Source organism: Meles meles, chromosome 12 (genome assembly GCF_922984935.1).
Source record: "Meles meles chromosome 12, mMelMel3.1 paternal haplotype, whole genome shotgun sequence".
Taxonomy (NCBI): Eukaryota; Metazoa; Chordata; class Mammalia; order Carnivora; family Mustelidae; genus Meles; species Meles meles.
Window position 1 is genome coordinate 13,202,661 of NC_060077.1, and position 24,323 is coordinate 13,226,983.

At 42.7% G+C, this 24,323-nt stretch overlaps 1 protein-coding gene across 2 annotated transcripts in view; it reads right to left on the reverse strand.

The window, feature by feature from the left end:
• Positions 1-24,116, reverse strand: part of ANAPC5 (anaphase promoting complex subunit 5) — a 44,916-nt gene extending 20,800 nt beyond the window's left edge. The window contains exons 1-9 of one of the 2 annotated variants that reach the window (XM_046025656.1): positions 23,840-24,116; positions 20,138-20,217; positions 19,563-19,672; positions 18,504-18,696; positions 10,176-10,242; positions 6,446-6,547; positions 5,299-5,489; positions 1,379-1,460; positions 660-749 (exon numbers count right to left, since the gene is read on the reverse strand). In XM_046025656.1, the coding sequence (XP_045881612.1) occupies positions 660-749; positions 1,379-1,460; positions 5,299-5,489; positions 6,446-6,547; positions 10,176-10,242; positions 18,504-18,696; positions 19,563-19,672; positions 20,138-20,217; positions 23,840-24,046 (1,122 nt within the window). In that variant the 5' untranslated portion in view covers positions 24,047-24,116. The remainder of the gene's footprint in view (positions 1-659; positions 750-1,378; positions 1,461-5,298; positions 5,490-6,445; positions 6,548-10,175; positions 10,243-18,503; positions 18,697-19,562; positions 19,673-20,137; positions 20,218-23,839) is intronic. The other variant, XM_046025657.1, reaches the window with a different exon arrangement.
• Positions 24,117-24,323: the final 207 nt, after the last annotated feature.

A 24,323-nucleotide genomic window follows, 5' to 3' on the forward strand; every position in this document is an offset into this window, starting at 1 on the left:
ACCAGATTAGCAAACTGGTTCTGTAAAGGGCCAGGTAGTAAATAATTTAGGTTTTGAAGGCCACATTTGGTCTCTGTCACATATTCTTCTTTGTTGTTTTTTTCCCCCAACTACTTAAATATGTAAAACCCATTCATAGCTTGAAGAGCCATATATAAGCAGGCAGCAAGCCAGATTTGGCCCATGGGCTTTAAAGTTTGCCAATCCCTGGTTTAAAAATAATCTTTTCCTGGGGTGCCTGGGTGGCTCATTCATGAAGTGCTTCCCTTGGGCTCAGATCATGATCCCAGTGTCATGGGATTGAGCTCCGCATCAGGGTCCCTGCTGGGTGGGAAGCCTTCTTCTCCCTCTCCCACTCCCCTGCTTGTGTTCCCTCTCTCATTGTCTCTCTGTCAAGGAAATAGATAAAATCTTTGAAAAAAAATAATAAGTCTTTCTTGAAATTTTTCTAAGTAAACATGTGGAAGCCAATGTTGATCAATAAACTAAACAAGGATCTCATAGAATTGGTCAACGGAATAGATGTTAAGATAAAGGGAGCAGCGAGAAACCTATTAGACAGAATTTAGTGGTCTGAATAACAGTTAAGGTCATATGAAACTACCAAGAATGAAACCACACCATTTATTTAAATAATCTCACAGGAAGATGAGCCTTACCGGTAACCCAAAATGTACTGCCTTCTTCACAGAGTGTTCTAGCAGGACATAGCTATCAGATCTCTTCTGCCCCAGCACATAAAGCCAGCTCTGGTAAGAGAAATCATCAAAATATATTCTAACAATGATAATGGTTAACGTTCTATTGAAGTATCAGCATGGCTTAAGGATGATTTAACAAGGGACAAATAAATCCTCTAAACTACTCTTTCATGAAGTATGAACCTAAATGAAAACCACTGAACACATTAAAACTCAGACTGAGCTAAACAGCCATTAATTTTCACCTCTGACAGCAATGAGTGGCAAGTGTTCCGTAAAAAAACCATGAAGCTTCCATATGGCCTTTAATTGAGAAATCGAGATTCTCAGGGAATGTTAAATGAATTCCGTGTTCTCCTTGTGCTTAGTGTTTATGCTTTCACAGGACAATGTCTCCTCCAGCTACCAGGTGTCGCATACACCTTTTTGTTAATACCAATGTTTAAGGTGGTAGCTTTGGATTAAAATATGTAGACTAGAAATGCTCCCCAAAGCAAAACAGAGATCATGAGTTAAGAAAGATAATAACGATGGGTTGCCTTTTCTGAATTCTGCTAACTAGTTTCCCTTTACTGCTAAGGGCCTTCCAACTGCAAAACAACCCAATTCAAATGACGCCATTCGAAAGCCAACTCAATCCACAGGCAGAACTCCCGAGACAGGAGGGGGCAGCTCACCAAGCAATGCTGGAGACACACATGATCATTGGACTCCTGGGCAATCCTAATGGCCTCCTGCAGGGCGAGCTCTGCCTGCTGACTAGAGAAAGACCGAACGTTAATAACTCATTAACAATCACAAACATGTCCAAGCAACGTAATAGCAAGGCATCTGTACAGTAATTCATGCGAATAGAAGTCTCTGGGTTGGAAGTTGTAACAACGAGCTTTTTCCGTCAGAGGCACTTCCCTCTCCCAGCAGCAAGAAACATTCATAGTAGAGACACAGAACAGGTCCTCTCTAAGGTAGATTTCTACTACAAGGGGCAAGAAGGAATGGCTTTTTTTTTTTTTAAGATTTTATTTATTTATTTGACAGACAGAAAGATCACAAGTAGGCAGAGAGGCAGGCAGAGAGAGAGAGAGAGAGGGAAGCAGGCTCCCTGCTGAGCAGAGAGCCCGACGTGGGGCTCCATCCCATGACTCTGACAGCATGACCTGGGCCAAAGGCAGAGGCTTAACCCACTGAGCCACCCAGGCACCCCGAGGAATGGCTTTTCTTGATCTCTGCTCCTAAGAGTATTTTAATTGTCTAGCCCTAGGAGGAGGGGCAAGGATAGGATACGATATTTCCTTTTCACTGCACTCCCTTCCCCATTATGTGAATTTTTTCTTTCTTACTTTTGTATTTTTTCAAAACCAGTTTTAAAAAGTATTTTGAGGATACTCACTTCGGAGATTCTTTTTCTGTTGACATGGCTCCTCTTCATCTAAGATGTCTCCCTTAATCTCGGATTCTCTGGAAATTTAGCCAACTATCCTTGGCCCCACTGAGCTCTCACCTCTGAAAACACCCACAGAAATACTATCTGTAACCCACATTGCAGTGCTTAATTAAATACTACCGTGTATCACTTTCTATTTATTTAATCTGTTAATTTTATTTCTTCAAATAGTTTATAAGCCCACAGAGAGCGAGTTCTTAAATTTTGGGTTTCCTAGTGGCAAGTCACAGAAAAGAAGTTCTATAAATGCAGGGTTATGGAAGATCTCAAAATCAAACCAGAAATTCTATGGGTATTACTTATTCTGGAAAAATTTACATAAGGAATTTTCTTTAAAATTAGCATTAGCCTCACATAATCCATTTTAACTGGGGAGAGCTGGATTGTTCCTTAATAACCACTGATTTGAATAGAGGTCAGAAACAGGGGCACCTGGGTGGCTCAGTCATTAAGACTCTGTCTTCCCGCCTTTGGCTCAAGTCATGATCCCAGGGTCCTGGGATCAAGCCCCACATCGGGCACCCCCTCAGTGGGAGGCCTGCCTCTCCCTTTCCCACTCCCCCTGCTGTGTGCCCTCCCTCACTGTCTCTCTGTCAAATAAATAAATAAAATCTTTTTAAAAATTTAAAGAAAAATAAACAGGTCAGATACATCTTTACCTATTTTACATTTCTTTTAAATTCCTTTCAATGCTGAGATGCAATAGGACATAATCTACTTGAGGACATGAAACATATCATCACATACAGGCCCTCAATAAATATCAGTTGATTTAACTTTACTCAATATCTGAAGACCAAATAAATGTTTTTAAATTTTTTTAGAGATATTATTTATTTATAATTATAACAAGTAGGCAGAGAGGCAGGCAAATAGAGAGAGGAGGAAGTAGGCTCCCCGCCAAGCAGAGAGCCCGATGCGGGACTCGATCCCAGGACCCTGAGATCATGACCTGAGCCGAAGGCAGAGACTTAACCCACTGAGCCACCCAGGCGCCCCCAAATAAATAATGTTAAGTTTAAAAAAAAAAAAAAAAAGAGGGGCACCTGGGTGGCTCAGTGGGTTAAGGCCTCTGCCTTTGGCTCAGGTCATGGTCCCAGGGTCCTGGGATCGAGCCCCGCATCAGGCTACTTGGCGGGGAGCCTGCTTCCTTCTCTCTCTCTGCCTGTCTCTCTGCCTACTTGTGATCTCTGCCTGTGAAATAAATAAACTCTTAAAAAAAAAAAAAATATATATATATATATATATATATAGCTTCAACTTAAAAAAAAAAAAAAGAAAGTCTTTTGGGAGAACTGTATAGACAGTATGCTAAAACTAAAGAAGGATTACTAAGGGATTACTTTTCCCAGGGAGGAGGAAAAGTTAAATCTACCAAATGGTAGATTCCCAGGTAGATTAAGACTGCTTTAAATCTCTATTCAAATATGAAGTTAGTAGAGGTTAGGGAGGGCTGACTTGCTACCTTATTATGGAAGGAGTGATCTGTGCATATATTTGGAGGAGTATCCCTTATGAAAACAACAGCACTCCCCAACCCTATTCTCATCTATCACCTTTGTGAATTAAGTTTAGTGTTTTTTTTTATCATCTACCTCCCTGCCGTAAATTCATGAGAACAGAGGGTTTTTCCCTTTTTTTTCCTCCTGTACCCTCAGCGCCTAACACTCTAACACAACGCCTAGTACACAGCAGTTGCTCAGTAAACAACTATGATGACTTCCAAGAAATCTTCACAAGCCTATAAGCTAAGTGACAAAGTTTTACACAGGCCACAGCTCCAGGACTAGAATCAAAGAAGCTAATGGAGTACATTAATTAGCAATTAACTTGATGCAGTTAGTTGTCTCTTTTATTATAAATATATAAATTCTGTACACCAACAGACTATTTGTATCTAGAAGGCTGAATACAAATTTCCAAACCCTAGCAGAAGCTGTTTTGAACACAGAAATCAGTTAATGGTAAATACTACAAATGATATTGCTGTTTATTATGAGAATTAAGAGGTTGTTACAGCTGGGCAGACAAAAAGAAGTCGATCCAAAGATAACATGGAATCTCATAAAACCATGTACTTCAGAGTAGATTCGAACCTTTCTGAGTCCAACTATCAATCTGATGCTTGAATTCCCTTTCTGACATCTGGTCTAGGCTTGAGCACCCTTCCTTAGATGTTCCATGTGGGACCGCCTTCCTTATCATGGGCAAAGCACAGCCCTTTCCTTGTACTTTCCGCTTTTATTCTTCTCCAGAATTACACCCTTGGTCATCTAAGTTTTCTTCACATGACCTTTTATGACATAAACATGCCAAACACGTGCTTGGCTAAATCATGTTCTCTCTAGGTTCACCATTCTCATATCCTTCCCAAACAATCTATATGACATGTCTTGAAATGCCTACAAGGAGTCTGTCCCCCATACCAGCTCCAGCCCATGTCCCTTTGAAAATGTGACAATCAGAAATAGACTTTCTGACCTAAACAGCAATGGGTAGAAGTCTCAATTCTTGAACTTTGGACACTATTATCCATTAACTATTCAAAATGCCTGTAGCAGAGACCACATTTCTCTCAAAGGGGAAAAAGCCGTGGGGGCGGGGGAGAACCCTTTTAATTAATAATTCACTACCTTTTCACCCTTATTCACATTATTTCATTGTTTCCAAAATACCCTCCATGTTTTTATCCACATAACTCTATTTAGTAATTAGTAATTGGGAAATCTTATTTTTATTCATTAAAATCATAAGCATATCTTAGCAATGGGTAAGCCAGTGTACCCCACTGAACTGCCTGAATTCTATCCAAAAGCACCAACATGTGGCTTTTAGCAAGCCGTATAGAGTTTTATCCAGTAAAAGCACTACTTCCTTTTGGCTTTTTGAAAAACTGAAAATAGCTTTTGTACCTCAATATTACCTCCGAAAAATCCTTTTGGGAATCTCTGGCCTAATGACCTAATTTCCTTTTAACTCAATGGCTGTTCTTAGAAGTAAGGAAGAGGCCATGCACTAAGACAGTAATGCTCAACAGTGACACTAGGGGGCAGACTGCTTAAGCAGAAGATTTTTGTCAACTTCTGTCCAGGGAAAGAGCTTCCCTCTTTGGAAGTTAACGGTTGAGAATCTCTTCCGTCTCTGCGGACTCACTAGTGACCGAAGCGGCAGTGCAGAGCGGCCAGGTTCAGCGCCGCATATCTCAGGCTCCGGCCGTAGCCCTCCTCCCCGTTACTTTTGCTTTCCGCCCCAGTGAGAATCAGGCGATCGAAATAATGAAGGAGGCTGTGTGTGGAACTGAACACGTCTTGGACCCGGAGGTTGTTTAAGTAGCTGAGATAGTGCTGAAACAAGAAACAATGCACGTGCTTTAAACGTTCGGCTTCTTCCCGCGTGAGACTAATTCAGAGCGTCCCACTGGCTGCAAACACCGGTGTACCCCCAGCCCTCCTAGAAAGACGGCTTAGCCTAACCTTGCCCCACAGGCAGGATAAAACAAGTTGAAGATACAGTGGTTTGTTTCCTCCTTAGGGAGCCCCCAAATGAAAAAATGGGCACCCCATTAGGACTTGCATCAGAGTTTTATCCTAAATATACGTCCACTATGACACTGCTTATATTAGGTGATGGGGTGGACTCACCTAGCTCAGCCATTGAGAAATACTGAGCTCAAATTAAAAAGATTTTAATTCCTGAGTTCATATAAAAATTACAAAATTAATTTCTGTAAATGTCCAAGTCATAACACAGTGAGTCTTGAACTAGTATACTAAGTTAATTATCTTAAAATTATTTTGACACTATGTTCATTTTGATTCACTGAACTAAACCTCCCTCCAACAGGCAGAGCCAAATCAGATATATTTCTGCATGTGAATAAAGACGTTAAATCCAGGTACTACTAAGAAAGTTTAAAAAAAAAGAAAGAAAAAGTGTTCAGTGTAAAAATCCAGTAAGTAATGGAATTATTTGAACTTGGAAAAAAAAAAAAAAGACTAATAAAAGAGAAAGGAATTTTTAGCCCCCAAACTTGAAAAAAATAAATCAATCTACTCTATCATCTGTCCATTATTCAGAGCCTCAGAGAGACGAAGCATGAACAGGAACAGTAATAGACTGAAGAAACTCCTAATGGCCTAGAGGTGAGTTTTGGGAGGAAAAGCTTTGTGACCTAGGCTTGTTGACTTGCCAACATTTCCTTAGAAGAAATGGGGCCAACAGGCCAGTCCTCATTTGCACAGCTCCTCAACCCCTCAATATAGAGTAGCCTCACTGGGGCTTTCCAACTCAAAAGACTCACCGCTTCAGCAAAATCAGGATTAAATTTCAACAAGTTGTTCAGTTCTTTCTGCAAAGATGCTGGAGTGAGGGCTTTCGTCTCATCATTCTTTAACAAAGAAGCCTGAAATTTAAAAATGACAACTCAGTGGAAAGGCATATATACGAACCAGCATGCCCTATATCCTTTTTCGTAGCCACTGTCTCCTCTTGACCACACAAAACACTGTCTCCTCTTTCTGAAACTCAAAGCCTTCCAACTACCTCTGCCCAGTCGCATGCTCCTCGCATGACCTACAAACTCCTGCTCCTTCTTCAGACCCCAGTTGAGATTTCCACCACTTGCTTGTATCACTTTCTAGACTAGGTAAGGTCCTGTAAGCCCCTACATGTGCCCATAAGCCCCCTGCACTAACCCTTTCTGCAGTACTTTTCAAACTACATGAAAAGTACCAGTGTGACCCAACCCAGCCTGTGACCACCCTCAGGATTGGTAGTATATACCTCCATCCAGCACTGCCAGGGGCCTCATAGCACTCAGGTGCCCTACTCCTGGTTAACTGTGTCATGTAGATGGCGCCAGCAATGATTATACAAAATATGTAGAAAACGAATTCTAAATTAAATATTAGTACTTAACCTTGTTACAGACACTTCAACTTTACCTAGACAAATTCGTATTTATAAATAATAATTTCTAATTCCATTTGAATTTGTTATATTGTTAAAGAAGATTCCAGAAACACGGAAAGGCATACAGAGGAAACAAAAATCATCTGTGACCCCTCCACCCAGAAATAACACTATTAATATGTCAGTGTCTTATTTCAGTCTTTTTTCTATGTGTGTAGGATGTATATGTGATACATACATTTATACACCTATACCATATATATTTTTTAAAGATTTTATTTATTTATTTGACAGACAGAGACCACAAGTAGGCAGAGAGGCAGGCAGAGAGAGAGAGAAGCAGGCTTCCTGCTAAGCAGAGAGCCCAATGCAGGGCTTGATCCCAGTACCCTGGGATCACGACCTGAGCTGAAGGCAGAGGCTTTAACCCACTGAGCCACCCAGGCACCCCTATACCTATACCATATTTTTAACAAAATTAGAACATGGTATATCACTTTATTTCCTGCTCTTTTCATTAATATTATAAAGTTTGTCTCATCATCGGTCTTTGAAAATATGATTTTTAACGCAGAAGTATTAACCCTGTGACTATCACACTTATTGCAAATACTTTTCCCCATTTTATTGTTTGCCTTTTAGTTTTGTTAGAATGTGTTCTGACATGCAGACATTTTATTTATTTATTTATTTATTTATTTATTTATTTTTAAAGATTTTATTTATTTATTTGACGGAGAGAGAGATCACAAGCAGGCAGAGAGGCAGGCAGAGAGAGAGGAGGAAGCAGGCTCCCTGTGGAGCAGAGAGCCTGATGCGGGGCTCGATCCCAGGACCCTGAGATCATGACCTGAGCCGAAGGCAGCGGCTTAATCCACTGAGCCACCTAGGCGCCCCGACATTTTAATTTTTATGCTGAAAAATCAAATGATCTTCTCCTACGTGTTTTCTTCCATTGCTTTTATGTTTAGAAAGTCTTTCCCCACCTAGAGATCACTTAAAAGTTAATATGTAGTTCCTCCCAGTTTAATTACAGCTTGACATATTCACATTTACCCTTTAATCCATCTGTAAGGTACTGAAGTGTGAGGATGAGGTAAAGATCTAGCTACATTTTCACTTCCACACTTAAACAATTGTCCAGATGGGTTTTTCGGTTTGAAATTCATCTGCAGGATGATCCTATCACTTTTCATCTAGACCTAAACATTACACCTTTCTGCAGAAAGAAAATTACTAACAAAATTAAGGAAAACTAGGAAAGTAGAACAAAAAATCAAAATCCTATACTTAAAAACAACATGGGAAAAAAAATATTCAGCTTCTGTTACCAAGCAAATGAAAAAGCACAACTCAAAAGCACCAGCAAGGGGCACCTGGGTGACTCAGTAGGTTAAAGCCTCTGCCTTCGGCTCAGGTCATGATCCCAGAGTCCTGGGATCGAGCCCCGCATCGGGCTCTCTGCTCAGCAGGAAGCCTGCTTCCCTTCCTCTCTCTCTGCCTGCCTCTCTGCCTACTTGTGATCTCTGTCTGTCAAATAAATAAATAAAAATCTTAAAAAAAAAAAAAAAGCACCAGCAAGAAATGTCTGTGGTAAAATGTACTGATGTCTGCAAACTGAAATGCATCAAAGATGAAATGGTGGCTGGATAAGGGATGTGCAGGCGTATGATAAGGAGAGAATAAAACAGTAATTGTGGTATCTAGGTGACAGGTATGTGGGTATTCACTCTGCAGTGCTTTTCAACTTTTCTTTCGGTTTGAAAATGTCCATAATAAAATGTTAGGGAAAGAGAAGTCAATCTTCCAAATCAGGTTTTTGGGCTGTGTTAGTCACACACTATTATAAAATGAACATGTATTATAACTTTAAGAAAAATAAAATCATGGGGCACTTGACTGGCTCAGTCAGTAGAGCATGCAACTCTTGATCTTGGGGTTTTAAGTTCAAGCCTCATGTTGCGTGTACAGATTAATTAAAAATGAAATCATTTTAAAAAAGACTGGAAAAGAGGGGTGCCTGGGTGGCTCAGTCGGTTAAGCCTCTGCCTTCGGCTCAGGTCACGATCTCAGGGTCCTGGGATCAAGCCCCGCATCGGGCTCTCTGCTCAACAGGGAGCTTGCTTCCCCCCCTCTCTCTCTGCCTGCCTCTCTGCCTACTTGTGATCTCTCTCTCTCCCCCTGCCAAATGAGTAAACAAAATCTTAAAAAAAATAAATAAATAAGAAAATCACACACAAAATATAAAGAACACATAATCACCACTGTATTGTTAGTGAAGAAAAGAGGACAGAGAATAAGGAATAATGCAGATTCACTAATAAACCTACTAATAAGACAGGCACATGTGATGACATATAATGCCACAGGACATGTTCTTACTTATTAAAGATTTTATTTATTTATTTATTTATTTGAGAAAGGGAGAGAGAGTAGGAGGAGAGGTAAGGGAGAAGGAGAGAGAGAGACTCTCCAGCAGAGTCCCTGCTAAGTGTGGAGCCTGCTGCAGGGCTTGATCCAACAACCCCAAGATCATGACCAAAGCCAAAAATCAAGAGTTGTATGTTTAACCAACTGAGTCACCCAGACGCCCCTCCACAGGATTTTTTTTTTTTTTTCAGCATAACAGTATTCATTGTTTTTGCACAACACACTCCACAGGATTTGTTATTAAAAGTTATGGAGTGTATGGGTGGCTTAGTCCTTAAGCGTCTGCTTTTGGCTCAGGTCGTGATCCCAGGGTTGTGGGATCGAGCCCCACATCAGGCTCCTTGCTCTGCAGGGAGCTTGCTTCTCCCTCTCCGACTCCCCCTGCTTGTGTTCCCTCTCACTGTCTGTCAACTTAAGTAAATAAAATCTTTAAAATAAACAAATAAATAAATAATAAAAGTTTATGACAGAGGCACTGGGTGGCTCAGTTAGTTAAGCATCTGCCTTCAGCTCAGGTCATGATCCCAGGGTCCTTGGATCGAGTCCGTGTCAGGCCCCCTGCTCAGTGGGGAGCCTGCTTCTCCCCCTGCCTGCTCCTCCCCCTGCTTGTGTCCCCCCATAAATAAATAAAATCTTTTTAAAAATTAAAAAAAATAATAAAAGTTTGTGATAAATAACAATTAACATACCTGTTGAGAAAGAAAAAATTCTGCTTGTTTTTGGGAGAGAGGCCCACTGCAAGATACCTCCTCTTCTCTGGAAGAAAATAAAACAAAACTACTGAGGAATTACACCACGGAGATGGAAGAACCAGGTGATGGGCACCAAAGAGTGCACGTGTCGTGAGCACTGGGTTTCATATGAAGTGCTGAATCCACTGTATCGTACACCTAACACTAGTATGACCCTGTACGGTAACCAACTGGGAATGAAAATAAAAACTTAGAAAGTCAAACAAACAAACAAAAAAGAATTACACAACAGCAAGAATGGTAAGGCTGACAAAGTCAAATAACTTCATTAGAAGAGCTCAAAAACCTTTACAATTAATTCTCTCCTCTCAGGAATAGAAAAAAACACCCACTAAAAAGTGATGTTGAATGACCTGCCACAGTTTGCACAATATAATTTTTTTTTTAAGATTTTATTTATTTATTTGACAGAGAGAGATCACAAGCAGGCAGAGAGGCAGGCAGAGAGAGAGGAGGAAGCAGGCTCCCCGCAGAGCAGAGAGCCCGATGTGGGGCTCGATCCCAGGACCCTGGGATTATGACCTGAGCCGAAGGCAGAGGCTTTAACCCACTGAGCCACCCAGGTGCCCCGCACAATATAAATATGGAGAGTTATAGACCCAAGTTCTACACAGTGTGATCTTTCCATCATACACCTCTCTCATGGTATGCCTGATTTAAAGCCCTTGAGTGGTACCCCCAGCTTCCAGAATAAAGTCCATGCTACTTAGCAGGGGAGGCGCAATGCTCCATGAGTGGTCCTAGCCATGACTTCTCTCCTTCGCCTTTTCTTTCTCCCCCATACCCCAGCCTGACTTCTTCACAGATCTCCTATGCACCAAGATGCCCCCACTGCTTCCTCAGCCTGCAGGGCCCACTGTCCCACCCGCTGTTGGACTACAGTACCCCATCCATCATTCAAGACTGACTCAAGTGTCATGTCCTCCAAGACGTCTCCCACCGAGCTCCCACCGTCTCCTAGAGAGGCTGAGCACAGCGCCAATGCATCGCCACACCTGCCCGCTCTTACTTGCAGTTGGATGCCAATACTGAGCACCATGCCTAGGAACAAAACGGGTACTCAGAGTTTGCGGAATGAATGAATGAAGAGTTTCTATCTCCTTTGTACAGATACAAGATATGGTGTACTCAAGAGCAGGAAAAAAGTGGCTTCTCCTAAGAAATATCTCCCTAGAAATTTACATTATGCAGAATTAACAGACAAGAAATATAGGGATGTAAACCTGGGCTTGAGAAATCTACACATTCACAACAGTGAAGCCTTTTTTTGACACCAAAGTAAGAGTAATAATACCCTTTTGCCCCGAGACTCTGAAGAAATGGACTCCTGTATAGGATGATGGTAAGTATAAAAATCAATATTTACTCATAAAGAATGCTTTCATTAGATGCACTCTGCATCTAATACAGCAGTTCTCCAACTTTCATGTAAATAATATGTGAATGGGTATTCTGAAAGAAAATGCTTCCGAGGTTATGTAATTTGGGGAACGTTACACACTCTATCTTGCTTGGAGATTCATGACGCAGGTGAGAGAAATCCAACAGAAAGAAACTTTATTTACTTTTGTTTAATGTACCACTTAGTGGTACAAAGTGAACAAAGTGAACATAGTGAACAAAAAATCCTTTCCTCACAACTTTCAAGAAGCACGAGTGTTCCACGGAAAATACTTCGGAAGGTGCTGCTCTAATATTCTCCTGGCTTCATTTCTGATAAATATTACCTAACAATCCCTAAGGCTGTGTATCAGATTCTGCAACCATTGCAGCTGCCAAGAGCCAGACCCAACCCAGGTCTAACAAAGATCAGTGATACAACAGTGACCCGGAGGGAAATGGAAAACGAATTCGCAGGCCAAGTTCTCAAACGGAAAACAGTTACTGGGCAGTAAGGAGCCCTTTTCTCTTAACACACCTCGTAACCAAGGTAAACCCAAGGCTTGGAAGAAACATGGCTGCACACAAAAAGGCTAGTGACAGGGCACCTGGGTGGCTCGTTTGGTTAAGTGTCTGCCTTCGGCTCATGACCCCAGGGTTCTGGGATCAAGTCCCACATCGGTCTCCCCACATAGCGGGGAGTCTGCTTCTCCTCTGACCCTCCCCTCTCTCGTGTTTTCTCTCTCTGACAAATAAACTTTAAAAAAAAAAAAAAAGAACTTAAAAAAAAAAGGCTAGAGATAGGTAAGAGTGAATGAATGAATGAATTCATCTAAATGAAACTGGACACACAATACTGGTCCCATCCGCCTCTAAAGTCCACAACGATCAGGGCACCTGGCTGGCTCAGTCAGTAGAGCACAGAGAAAATCAGCATCATGCAAACTGATTCTTTTTTTTTTTTTAAGATTTTATTTACTTATTTGACATAGAGAGAGAGTACAAGCAGGGGGAGCAGCAGGCAGAGGGAGAGGGAGAAGCAGGTTCCCCACCAAACAGGGAGCCTGACACAGGGCTCGATCCCAGAACCCTGGGACCACGATCTGAGCCAAAAGCAGCCGCCTAACTGACTGAGCCATCCAGGTGCCCCTGCAAACTGATCTGTAAAGAAGGAAGTATAGTCCCCACAAATGAAGATCAAATTCAGTTCTGGCCTCCATAGTGGCAATCATAGCTGACATGAACCAGCTTGGGGAGAGCAAGTAAAAACACCATGGCCCAAACCATCCTTCAATGACTCCTCCTGTTTCCTCGAGGCCCCACACATACATACAGAAGAAAGTAACTTGTGAGAAGCCACAGAGGTATTCAGTTTAGGAAAAAGACTACCCATTTGGGAAAAGGGCTTAAGTATACCTTGCTTATAAATCCAATTATTAGCTGAGACAGAATTTTAGACTTATTAGTGCTAGAAATCAAGGGCACTTAAGCTGGGTCCGTGGATGGGCTTTATTTAAGTCCATGAACCTTATAAAACTGCACTCAAAAGTTGGAAAGATGTATGTTTCTAATATGGACATAGCATATGACATTTGTGAGACTCTCAGGAGTCTGGAAATTCCTCTTAGAGTCTTAAGTCTATCACTGCATCGAAATTTTAAACATATGAGATTAATCAATCAAAACAAAGATTTTATTTTTTGTTTCTGAATACTTGCAATGCAGAAAACGCCAGTCTAGGAGCAGGAGGACACACAATGTGTTAACAGGCTTACAGTCCTGGAGAAGGCTGAGACTCGCCCAGGTGAGAAGACAGCAGTAAGTGATAAATGCCAAACGTGACTATGAACTCTGTACTGAGAAATGGGGGGAATCACTTGCAAGCTGGGAAGGAGCAGAGAAAATGATGAGGAAGAAGGCGTTCCAGGAAAGGGAAACAAAAGACAAGACCAGGACCAGGATAAAGGATCCAAGCTGAGAAACTGCAAGTAATGTCAGAAAGGTCAACTGTGGAAGGCCTCGAACACCAGCTGGGGAGGCTGTGAAATCCTTGGAGGTTTCTGAGCAGGATATTGACAGAAGCAGGGGTGGCGAGGGACTGGGACAGGAACAGTTATTAAACATCCAAGGAGGAAGTGAGGCCCCCTCACCCTTCTGAGGTGAACAGAGGGCATGAGGCAGCCCCTCTCCCTGAGCCACACTGTCCTCTATCTGTGTCTCCAACATGCGGCTTGTCCTGTCTTGGAAGCAGGGTGTATGCTGTGTGCTCTGGCAATTTCTCCTGGCTCCTTCATCACCTGGCTCTGGGTCTGAGGGGCCCCTCCTCAGCCGGACCCCAGTTACTCTCTCTCTACCCTCTACCTGAGGGTTCCATTTCCTCTCGAGGGCAATGTCTTGCTTTGAAACTACATTACTGATCAGTTGCCTCTCTATGATCTGACCCTCCCCGCAAGACTCCACGAGGACAGGGCCCTCTCCCCTTGGTGACAACACAGCCTCTTACCATGGTATCTGGTACACGGGAAGCACTCAGGAAGTATTTGTTGAATAAATTAATGAATCTGGGAGATTTATATTAAATCACTGACAAGGGAAGAAATATCAGAGAATTTCTACTTCTGTTAGGTCCTTTTAGGAGCACAGGGAAGCTGTAATTACAGCGGCCTGCAGACCAGTAGCCTCCGTACCGCAGACTCACACGGGCTAATCCTATCAGCCGGCTCCTGACAGCAGGCACTTGGAAACTGTGGGCAAATGAAACACAGGCTCAATTTCACTGTGCCCTCTCCTCTGTGATGGGATTTTTTTGATAAATGATAAACATCCATGGACTAAATATTTCTTCCCTCTCTTCTAAATTAACAGCAGGGGGAAAATCAATTAATTAGCAGTTGGGTTTCTCCTTCCAGATAAGAATAATTTTACTGTGAGATGGGAGATTTGCAAGCTATGCAATATTTCTTTCCGCTTTCTAATTTGTTTTATTATTTATTTATTTCATATAGGCTCCATGCCACACAGTGTGGAGCCCAATGTGGGGTTGAACTCACGACTCTGAGATTAAGACCTGAGCTGAGATCGAGTCGGACATTTGACGGAATGAGCTACCTGGGCGCCTCACTCCTTTCTAATTTTAATACAAATTTCCAGGGCAAGAAAAATAACTTTCCTGAAGAAAAGAGAACTGAAAACATTCCAATAATGAAAAAAAAAAAAGAAGAAAGAAAGCAAACAGAAAGAAAGGAAAAATAAAAGAGCTAAATTAAGAAGCTTTTCATAATGCAATAAAACATTAGAAAAGATCACAAAAAATGAAATTTTCTTCTTTAAAAGAACCAAGAAATGAATGTAAATATATTCTTTTTTTTAATGTAAAGATATTCTATAAAATAAAATCTTATTACAAGTAAAACCATTTCTTTTTTGACAAAAAATTGTGATAATTGAGAAAAATATTTAAATAGTGTATCTCTTTAATTTCAGTGACAAAATTCAGTTACTATATGTACACTATCTTCTGGAACCATACATACACCTTTTTTTTTTTTGGTCCAGAAATGTCACTTACTGGAAAATTATGAAAATTTACATTGGTATACATTTTTTAACCATTACAGAGCATTCTGCATATTGTATATTTTAAGTGAAAAAACATTCCTGTTTTATCGCTGGGAAGACATAAAATTGTAATATATATGCAATTTGATTCTCAGTTCTTATGGTTTCAAATTCTTCACCCCCTACTTTATAAAAAAAGTTTTTTTGGGGGGGCGCCTGGGTGGCTCAGTGGGTTAAAGCCTCTGCCTTCGGCTCAGGTCATGATCCCAGGGTCCTGGGATCCAGCCCCACATTGGGCTCTCTGCTCACCCTCTCTATCTGCCTCTCTGCCTGCTTATGATCTCTGTCTGTCAAACAAATAAGTAAATAAAAATCTTTAAAAAATATATTAAAAAAAATTTTTAGGGGTACCTGGGTGGCTCCTAAAAATTTTTTTTTTTAAAGATTTTATTTATTTATTTGACAGATAGATCTCAAGTAGGCAGAGAGGCAGGCAGAGAGAGAGGAGGAAGCAGGTTCCCTGCTGAGCAGAGAGCCCGATGTGGGGCTCGATCCCAGGACCCTGGGACCATGACCTGAGCCGAAGGCAGAGGCTTTAACCCACTGAGCCACCCAGGCGCCCCCCAAAAAAAAAAATTTTTTTTAAAAAGATTTTATTTATTTGACAGAGATCACAAGTAGTCGAGGGGCCGGCAGAGAGAGAGGAAGGGAAGCAGGCTCCCCGCTGAGCAGAGAGCCCGATGCGGGGCTCGATTCCAGGACCCTGAGATCATGACCTGAGCCGAAGGCAGAGGCTTTAACCCACTAAGCCACCCAGGCGCCCCTAAAAAAAGTTTTTATACATTGTAATTCACTGTAGACTTTTTTTCTCCTTTTTTTCTTCTTCTGTTTCTTTTGAGTATAGTGTGCACAATGTGACATTAGTTTCAGGTGTACGACATCAAGATTTGACATGAAACGATACACTTTCATAGTAAATACACTGGGTCACACACAGATGAGTTCTTAGAATAGGATAAAAACAAAACAATGCAGTTAGACCTAATTACATAAGATTGATTTAGAAGACAGGCAAACCAAAATAAGTCTGAATTTCAACATTTTGCAAGAAGTGACATTCTGCAACCTGAAGTAGATAAAGTAGCCAGAACAAGGACGACCCTGCGGCCTGGATGCACTCCTGGGGCAGCTGAGCTAAAAGAGAAAGTAGAGAAACAGAGCGCCAGTATTCACTGGCCGTTTACTACGTGCCAGGCATAGTTCCGAACACTTACATGGATCGGACGTTTAATGCTCGCAACACCCCTCTGAGGAGGGGACAGGATGCCCCGTTTTGCAGATGAGGACGCTGAGGCACAGAGAGAGAGGCTGAGTAACTGGCCCAGAGTCACACAGAGGATAAGTGGAGGAGCCGAAACCCTAAGCCAGCAGTCTGTCACCAGAGCCAGACTCAAGCCTACACGGTCCTGCCTCCACTACATGAGAGACATTTGTCAGCAACTCTAAGTGAGCGAGGTTTTGGAAGTATTTAATGGTATATAAGCTCTCGCGCCCAGTATGTGCTCAACAAATCACGGAACGAAACAAAGGCCACTCTCAGGAACCACCCATTCCCCGACAGCGGTTAGCCAGCCTCCTCAGGGCAGGCGAGGCTTACTTAAATCAGAGCTCTGAGCACACTGCAGTGTCATGATCTGCGATGTCACCTGTCCTCATCTCACTGTGGGCTCCTTGAGATCAGATATGCTATGTACTGTACATGTCTATACGCACGCGTATACACGTATATGGCATATACTGTACACATATACGCACATATGCGTCCTTCTCTCCCAGCGGCAATAGTTTACTTGGGAAGTGATCCCAGGTAACAGCTGGGGGGAGAGGAAGGGAGGGAGCAAAGTGAAGGAAGTCAGTAAAAAGTACTTTAGGGATCACTGGGCAGTGCGGGCGACAGGCTTGTGTGTTGATTTTCTGCAGTCACTCATCCAGCATATATCCACCGACACATTCTGTGAGGCAGGCGCTACACTAAGCACTGGGAAAGATGCCCCGAAGCAAGACAGACAGGGGTCTTAGATCTGAAGGGGTACCAAGGCAGAAGACACAGATACAAAGGAGTAAGCAAATAAATGTGAAAAGTTACTCCATGAGGAGAGCCCTGAAGGAACTAAAGAAGCCAGAAGTATTTGGGATGGAGATTACTCCAGGTATGTGGTCAGGAAAGGCCTGTGGACGACACCGGAGCTGAAGTCAGCGTGGAGTATCCACAAAGCTGAAAGCAGGCCGAGCTGCTGAACCGTGGAGAGCGGAGCGGGGAGTGAGGAGCAAGAGGCAGGGAGGGTGACGGGGCCAGAACACACAGCCACTAAGGCCATGATAGGCTGGGATTCTGGTCTGAACGCCAACAACAGTCGCTGAGCGTTTGGGGCAGAAGGGGACGGTTTACATGCACAGGGGTTCCCTTGGATGCTGCATGAAAAACAGATTGCAGGGAGACAAGAGAGGAGGCAAGGAGGCCAGTGGGGAGGCCAGAGAAGTCTAGCCTTAGTGGAGACGCGGTGCTGGGGCTGCAGGGGCAGCAGTGGCGATGGAGACAAGTGAACAAGTAGACTAAGTCCAAACTGTCGTGGAAGAACAAGTGCCTTAGCGGAGGGACTGGTTATCGGGGTGACAGAGAGGGGGAACCAAGGACACTCCAAGGTTCTGAGCTTCAACATCTAGGTGAGCAGTGGCATGCCGTCTCCTGTGCTTAACTTTAGTAGGCATGCCACACATTTTCACTGAATTAATCAACTCTTCACTCACTCTGACATCAGGAACACGATTGGTCCGGGAGGCCCAGCAGGAAACAAATGGCACATTCAGATGGGGTGATTTGAGAAGAGTTTAATAAAGGACCACTTATAAAACTCCGGGCAGGAGACAGAGAAGCCATAAGGGACAATACAGTTCCCAGGACTGGTGAGTGGGGCACCTGACACCCCAAGCCTGGGAACCTCTTCCTAGTTCTTGGACCCCACAAGAACGTAGAGAGGACCACCTGAGAGAAGCCGTGACCCCACAGACGGTCCACCATGGCCCTGAAGGAAGGGAGCCAGTGGATCAACAACCTGACTCCGCTCTCTTTGGCCCACTACTGCCTCCCAGTCAGACATCAGAAGGCAAAGGAGCCCACTGACGCAGCCCGTACAGGTTAACTTCTTGGATGTAAAGGGGCAAAAAGACAGCGGGCGGCATGTGAGCTCTGAATGAATGAGGATTTACTGTGCCTTTAATTATGCTATTTCACAGGAAAGGGATGCCTACCCGAAAAACCCAAATTACCGTATAGACACATCAAGTTCTTCTTTTTCCATTTTCCTTTCACCCTCCTCTCTGTTGGTCAGTTCCATGTCAGCATCCTCCACTGTCTTTTTCTCGCCATTTTGGAAGTACTGCTGAAGGGCGGTGTACAGTTTAAACACTTGACTGAAAGAAAGCTTACTGTAGGCCAAGATCATATGGCGCAGAAATAAACCTAGAAAATAACGACATACACAGGAGAAGGCATTATTAACTAAAATTAAGGCTACACAACATTAATACTGCTTCTTGCAACTCTGCCTTCAAAAGAATCAAAAAGAGACACGTGCAGTTGCTATTCCCTCCTCCCAGAATGTCCTTCCCCATCTTTCACAAAACTGGTTTCCTCGTCTTATACAGGGCTCAGTCCCCACCTCTCCCCTCTACCCCCAAGCCCTATCATCTTTAGCCATCCAATATGTTTTCTCGTGGCTACTGGAACTACCTGAAATTATGTTATCTACTTGTTTTCTTGTCACGATCTGGCCCCACCCTACCAGCACGTGATCTCCACAAGAAGAAGGTCCCTATCCTGTAAGTCCAGATCCTGGCACATGGGAGATCATGTAATAGCTGATGTTGGATAACAAACATAAAAGCTACCCCACAAAAAAGCCGAATGAAGTATGGATATAAACCTAACAGAAAAGCCTCAAGAAATTTCATGTATGCACCTTATTAACTATAGCAATGATATAGTCTCACTTCACCTCTGTTCATAAAAGTTTAAACAGTGACCCTGACTTAGAGTCGTACAGTGCAGACAAGGAATCCAGAGAACTATGAGAAACAGCTCTGAAACCTTAAAAGGCCCCAGGACCAGGCTAATAGTTGCAACTATTACAGACAAAACAGAAGATACTTTTCCACAAGACAGTTACATAAACATAAGATACAATGGCAAGGCAAGAAATACCAACTAAAACATGTCCAACACCCCACTGTGTTTGTTTAGAAATGGCAGAGTCATGACAGATGTGATTCAGAAAGCTGCTCACTTCAATGAAAACATTCTCAGCTCTCCTTAAAAGAGCGTCATACCTACTACACTCGTTTTGTGAACCTCTGGTTCAGTTCCAGAAAAAGAATCTGAAAGGTCATCAAAAAATTGTTCCATATCCTTCAATTCGCCTTCAGCCATCAGTTTGATTCTGAATGAGAAAATTGAGGTGCGTGTTTTAGGAAGTCCCTCTGAACATCCTCTCATGTTTCACATTCCACAGTTATACCCAATAAATCTATTTTAAAAGCAAATTAGAGATTCATATAAAATGGTAGCACATAAAACAAACTTGACAATCCAAAATGTCACTCTCATTATTCTAAAAAGCATCACTGCTCATGTTTTCTTGATCATAAAATGTGTCAAAATAACAGATCAGCCAGCAAAAATGGAATTCTCTGCAACGACTAAAAAGAACAAGGTAGATCCATACAGAAAAATAAATTTTTAAACAGTATGTTTAAGGTTAACCATTTTTCAAAAAGAGAAGTAAAGTACTTAGGAAAACAGAGTAACAAAGATATAATTTTAGAGAATTCATTATCTTGTGCATTTTTCTAATTTTCATCTACATAAACGTATTTTCACATATACAGAAGGAAAAAAAGCTCACCTGATCTGTACTGAATTTGCCAGCTGGGGACAAGATTCTTCAATTAACTTGTACAGTTTAGACAGTGTAATATCTGGGCCCTGGATAAAGACAACAGGGAGGTTACAGATAAATTTTAAGGAGCTGGAAAATGGTAAATAGTAAACATGAATTCATTTATCAACCCCTCTGTTTTAACAAGTATTCCAAATGTGAAATTTCAAATCACAAAAATAACCATCCTATAAAATGCTAAAGGAATACATCACATTTTAAGCACTCTCGGTTCATTGGAGGAAAGGTTTTGTGTTTTTTTTTTTAAAGATTTTATTTATTTATTTGACAGACAGAGATCACAAGTAGGCAGAGAGGCAGGCAGAGAGAGAGGGGGAAGCAGGCTCCCTGCTGAGCAGAGAGCCTGATGTAGGGCTCGATCCCAGGACCCTGGGATCATGACCTGAGCCGAAGGCAGAGGCTTTAAGCCACTGAGCCACCCAGGCGCCCCGGAGGAAAGGTTTAAAATGGAAACAAAGCATAGACTCTGTAGTCCAAGGACCTGCCCTTCCTTCCTTTCTATTTTGTAATCATGGCACAGCTAGTTTCCTTCACCAGTAAAATGTAGATAATCATAACCATCTCCCTTGTTCCTGAGAGAGAAAGAATAAGAAAAGGAAAAGTGCTTTGTAAACTGGAAAACATTATTCAAACACAGGTGCCCTATTTTTCACAAACATAATCTCATTTGATCTTTCCCAAAAGCTTGTGAAGTAGACAGATACTATGTGCCCAAGTCCACGGTAACAGTAGAGACAAAGAGTATGCAACCTTGGCTGTCAAGAAGATTACCATCTAACTGAGGTTTAAAACCAAACACTGAATCTTTTTTGGAGAGTAAGTTGACACTCTATATGCCAGTTTTAGAAGTGGAAAGCAATTCCACTTCTGGGGAAGGTATGTTCGGCATGCATTCTTTGAAATGAAGAAAAACTGAAAAGAACCTGTAAGTCCATCAATAGTTAATCCATAACTTATAATAAGTTATAAACTTTTTAAAAAGATTTTATTTATTTATTTGACAGAGAGAGAGAGAGAGATCACAAGTAGACAGAAAGATAGGCAGAGAGAGAGGGGGGATGCAGGCTCCCCGCTGAGCAGAGAGCCCAGTGTGGGGCTCAATTCCAGGGCCCTGAGATCATGACCCTAGCTGAAGGCAGAGGCTTAACCCACTGAGTCACCCAGGCGTCCCTATAAACTTACTTTAACATTAAAATTAGGAGTTATATTTCTTTCCTTATTGGGGAATACAATGCAGCTATTAAAAATAATTAGGTGGTTCTATTCAAATGTGCTGACATGGAAAGCTCTCCAAGACTGGTTAAGTGAAAGGAGCAAGCTATAGAATAGAATTTTATTTTTGTAAAAAAAAATTTTTTAATTCAAGCAAAATTAAAAGGATACAAATATATCCTTATAATCATATGCTTCTACCTATTTATATACACATGGATTTTAAAAAATGTCCAGAAAGCTCTATTCTGACCTGTGACTCCATAAATAGTTGAATGAATGAACATTAACAGTGATAACCTCTGAAAGGCAAAAGGACTGGATGACATGAAGAACCATACCTTTCACTTCATTAATTTTAGTATCAGCTGAAGTTTTTACAATAAATTTTTGTATATTAGTTGAGTAATTAAAAATTAACTGGTTTTTAAAAACTAACTAATGCTTAAAGCCAGCATTAAGCAAAGGAATTGGGAGTCTGGTTGGAACGTTACTAGATCACATGGTATTTAGCCAAACAACAAAGGATCATTTAAGACAGAAAAAACAGCATGAACAAAGGCAGAAAGATGTGAGCTAAAACACAAGTACTGTTTTGTTTCTTTTTCTATTACTGAATCTTACACTATAATGACTTTTATTTCAATAATGGGGAAAATACACTTGTAATAACAGTAACGTGGCTAGGACTGGGAGCTACAAGTAATGGAGACCCCATTCTTGTACTCAACCAACTGGGTAAGCCACTTAATCTGTGTCGGCAGTACCCTCCCCCAACTGATACGGGTGAGATATATATATATCCATATATATATACGGATATATATGGGTATAAAATATATACATATATGTTTTTTAAGATTTTATTTATTCATTTGAGAGAAAGATGGAGAGAGCACAAGCAGGGGGAGAGGCAGAGGGAGAGGGAGAAGGAGACTCCCCGATGAGCAGGGAGCCCAATGTGGGGCTCGATCCCAGGACCTGGAGATCATGACCTGAGCGGAAGGCAGACGATTAACCAACTGAGCCACCCAGGCGCCCCTGGGTGATGTATTTTTTTTTTTTTTAAGATTTTATTTATTTATTTGACAGACAGAGATCACAAGTAGGCAAAGAGGCAGGCAGAGATAGAGAGGGGGAAGCAGGCTCCCTGCTGAGTAGAGAACCCTATGCGGGGCTCGATCCCAGGACCCTGAGATCATGACCTGAGCCGAAGACAGAGGCTTAACCCACTGAGCCACCCAGGCACCCCTGGGTGATGTATTTTTTTAAAAAGCCATTTAGGGGTGCCTGGGTGGCTCAGTCAGTTAAGTGGCTGACGTGGTCTCAGCTCAGGTCATGATCTCAGTGTCCTGAGATGGAACCCTTCATTAGGCTCCAAGCTCAGCCAGGAGTCTACTTGAGATTCTTTCCCTCTCCCTCTCCTTTTACCCCTCCCCCTGCATGTACACATGCTATCTCAAATAAATAAATCTAAAAACAAACAAACAAAAAACCCGTTATCAAGTATATTGCTGATGTGGGGGCCCAGGACCCCAGATCTTTGTTTCTGCCACCACTGCTCAATAGACAACTACTCATCCTTCAAGTTCCAGCATAACACTCCACTTCCTAAGTCCTCCCCGTTCCCGGGAGGACACCCATCTGCCACAAGAGGGTATATCCCATTTCACTTATCCCACACTTTTACTTTGGTGCTCTACTGAGCTCTGGGGATACAAGAGTGAACAAAAGTAGCACAAAACACGGCCCTTATAGTAGCCTAACAGGGGAGAGTCAATCATAAAATCACACATACAAATGAGAAAAACCATAACTGATATAAAAGGTGCATGCCCCATGAAAACACACTAAAACGGAAAACAGCTAACACTCAGCATTTTACTATATGCCACAAACTGTGGAGCAGAGTCCAACTGAATACAACTCTCCCAAAACATAGTCTCTCTTACTGTCCCCATTTTACAGAGAGAAAACAGAGGCCCAACTAGGTTACGGAACTTGCTATCCCGAGTCTGCGAAATGAAAGAAAACATGGAAAGAACTTAAACAACAGTTAAGTGTTCAAGGTCCGCTTTCAGGTTATTGCGGTCCTCTGGGAGCCTGTTCCATTCATCCGTCTCCAACGCTCAGGACCACGTGCAGCCTCTCTCCCTAGAAGACGGGAGGATCCGGGGAAAGCACTCCTCCCCCTGTCACTCAGCTAAGAAATGCTGGAGACAAATATGAACCCAAAAAATGCATGTAAAGCGCCTGGTCGACGGAGTAATAAGGACTCCTCATTAGCAGGTGGTATTAACTCCTTTTTTTGAGGTCCTCCGGGGCTTCAAGAGTGTCGGCTGAACACTCTTGCCCCCAGGCCCAGGGCGGTGTCCGGCACAGAGCAGGTGCTCAGTAAAGGTTTGCTGAATGAGCGGGAGCCGCGGGGCCGCTCACCTGCAGCAGCGGCAGGAGCAGCTGGTTGAGCCTCCGCCGCTCCATGAGGCTGACGGCGCCCTCGCCCGTGCGGCCCATCTCGTTCAGCAGCACCAGCACCGCGATCTTATACGGCGTCACCCAGTCCTTGATGCCGAACACGTTGGCGTGCACCACCCCATTGGTCATCATGGGGTTGAAGTAAAGGCTCTCGTGGACGCTGGCCATGGCGCCCCGGGACTAAGTCCGGGAGCCCCGCCCGGGTTCCGGCTAGAAGCAGCGCACCACCCTCCTCAGTCCGCCGCAGCCGCTGTAGCCCAGGAAACGGGTATCCTCGCTCGCGGCAAGCCATCGGCCAATCAGAGAAGGTAAACCAGAGCACATGGGAGGGCTACAGCCAATTAGAATTTCCAGGGGTGCTGTGCGGGAAGGAACACAGACGGTGCACCTCAAAACTGAGTCCCTACAGAAACTCGAGCGGAAGAAGTAAGTTCCCGAGGGCGGT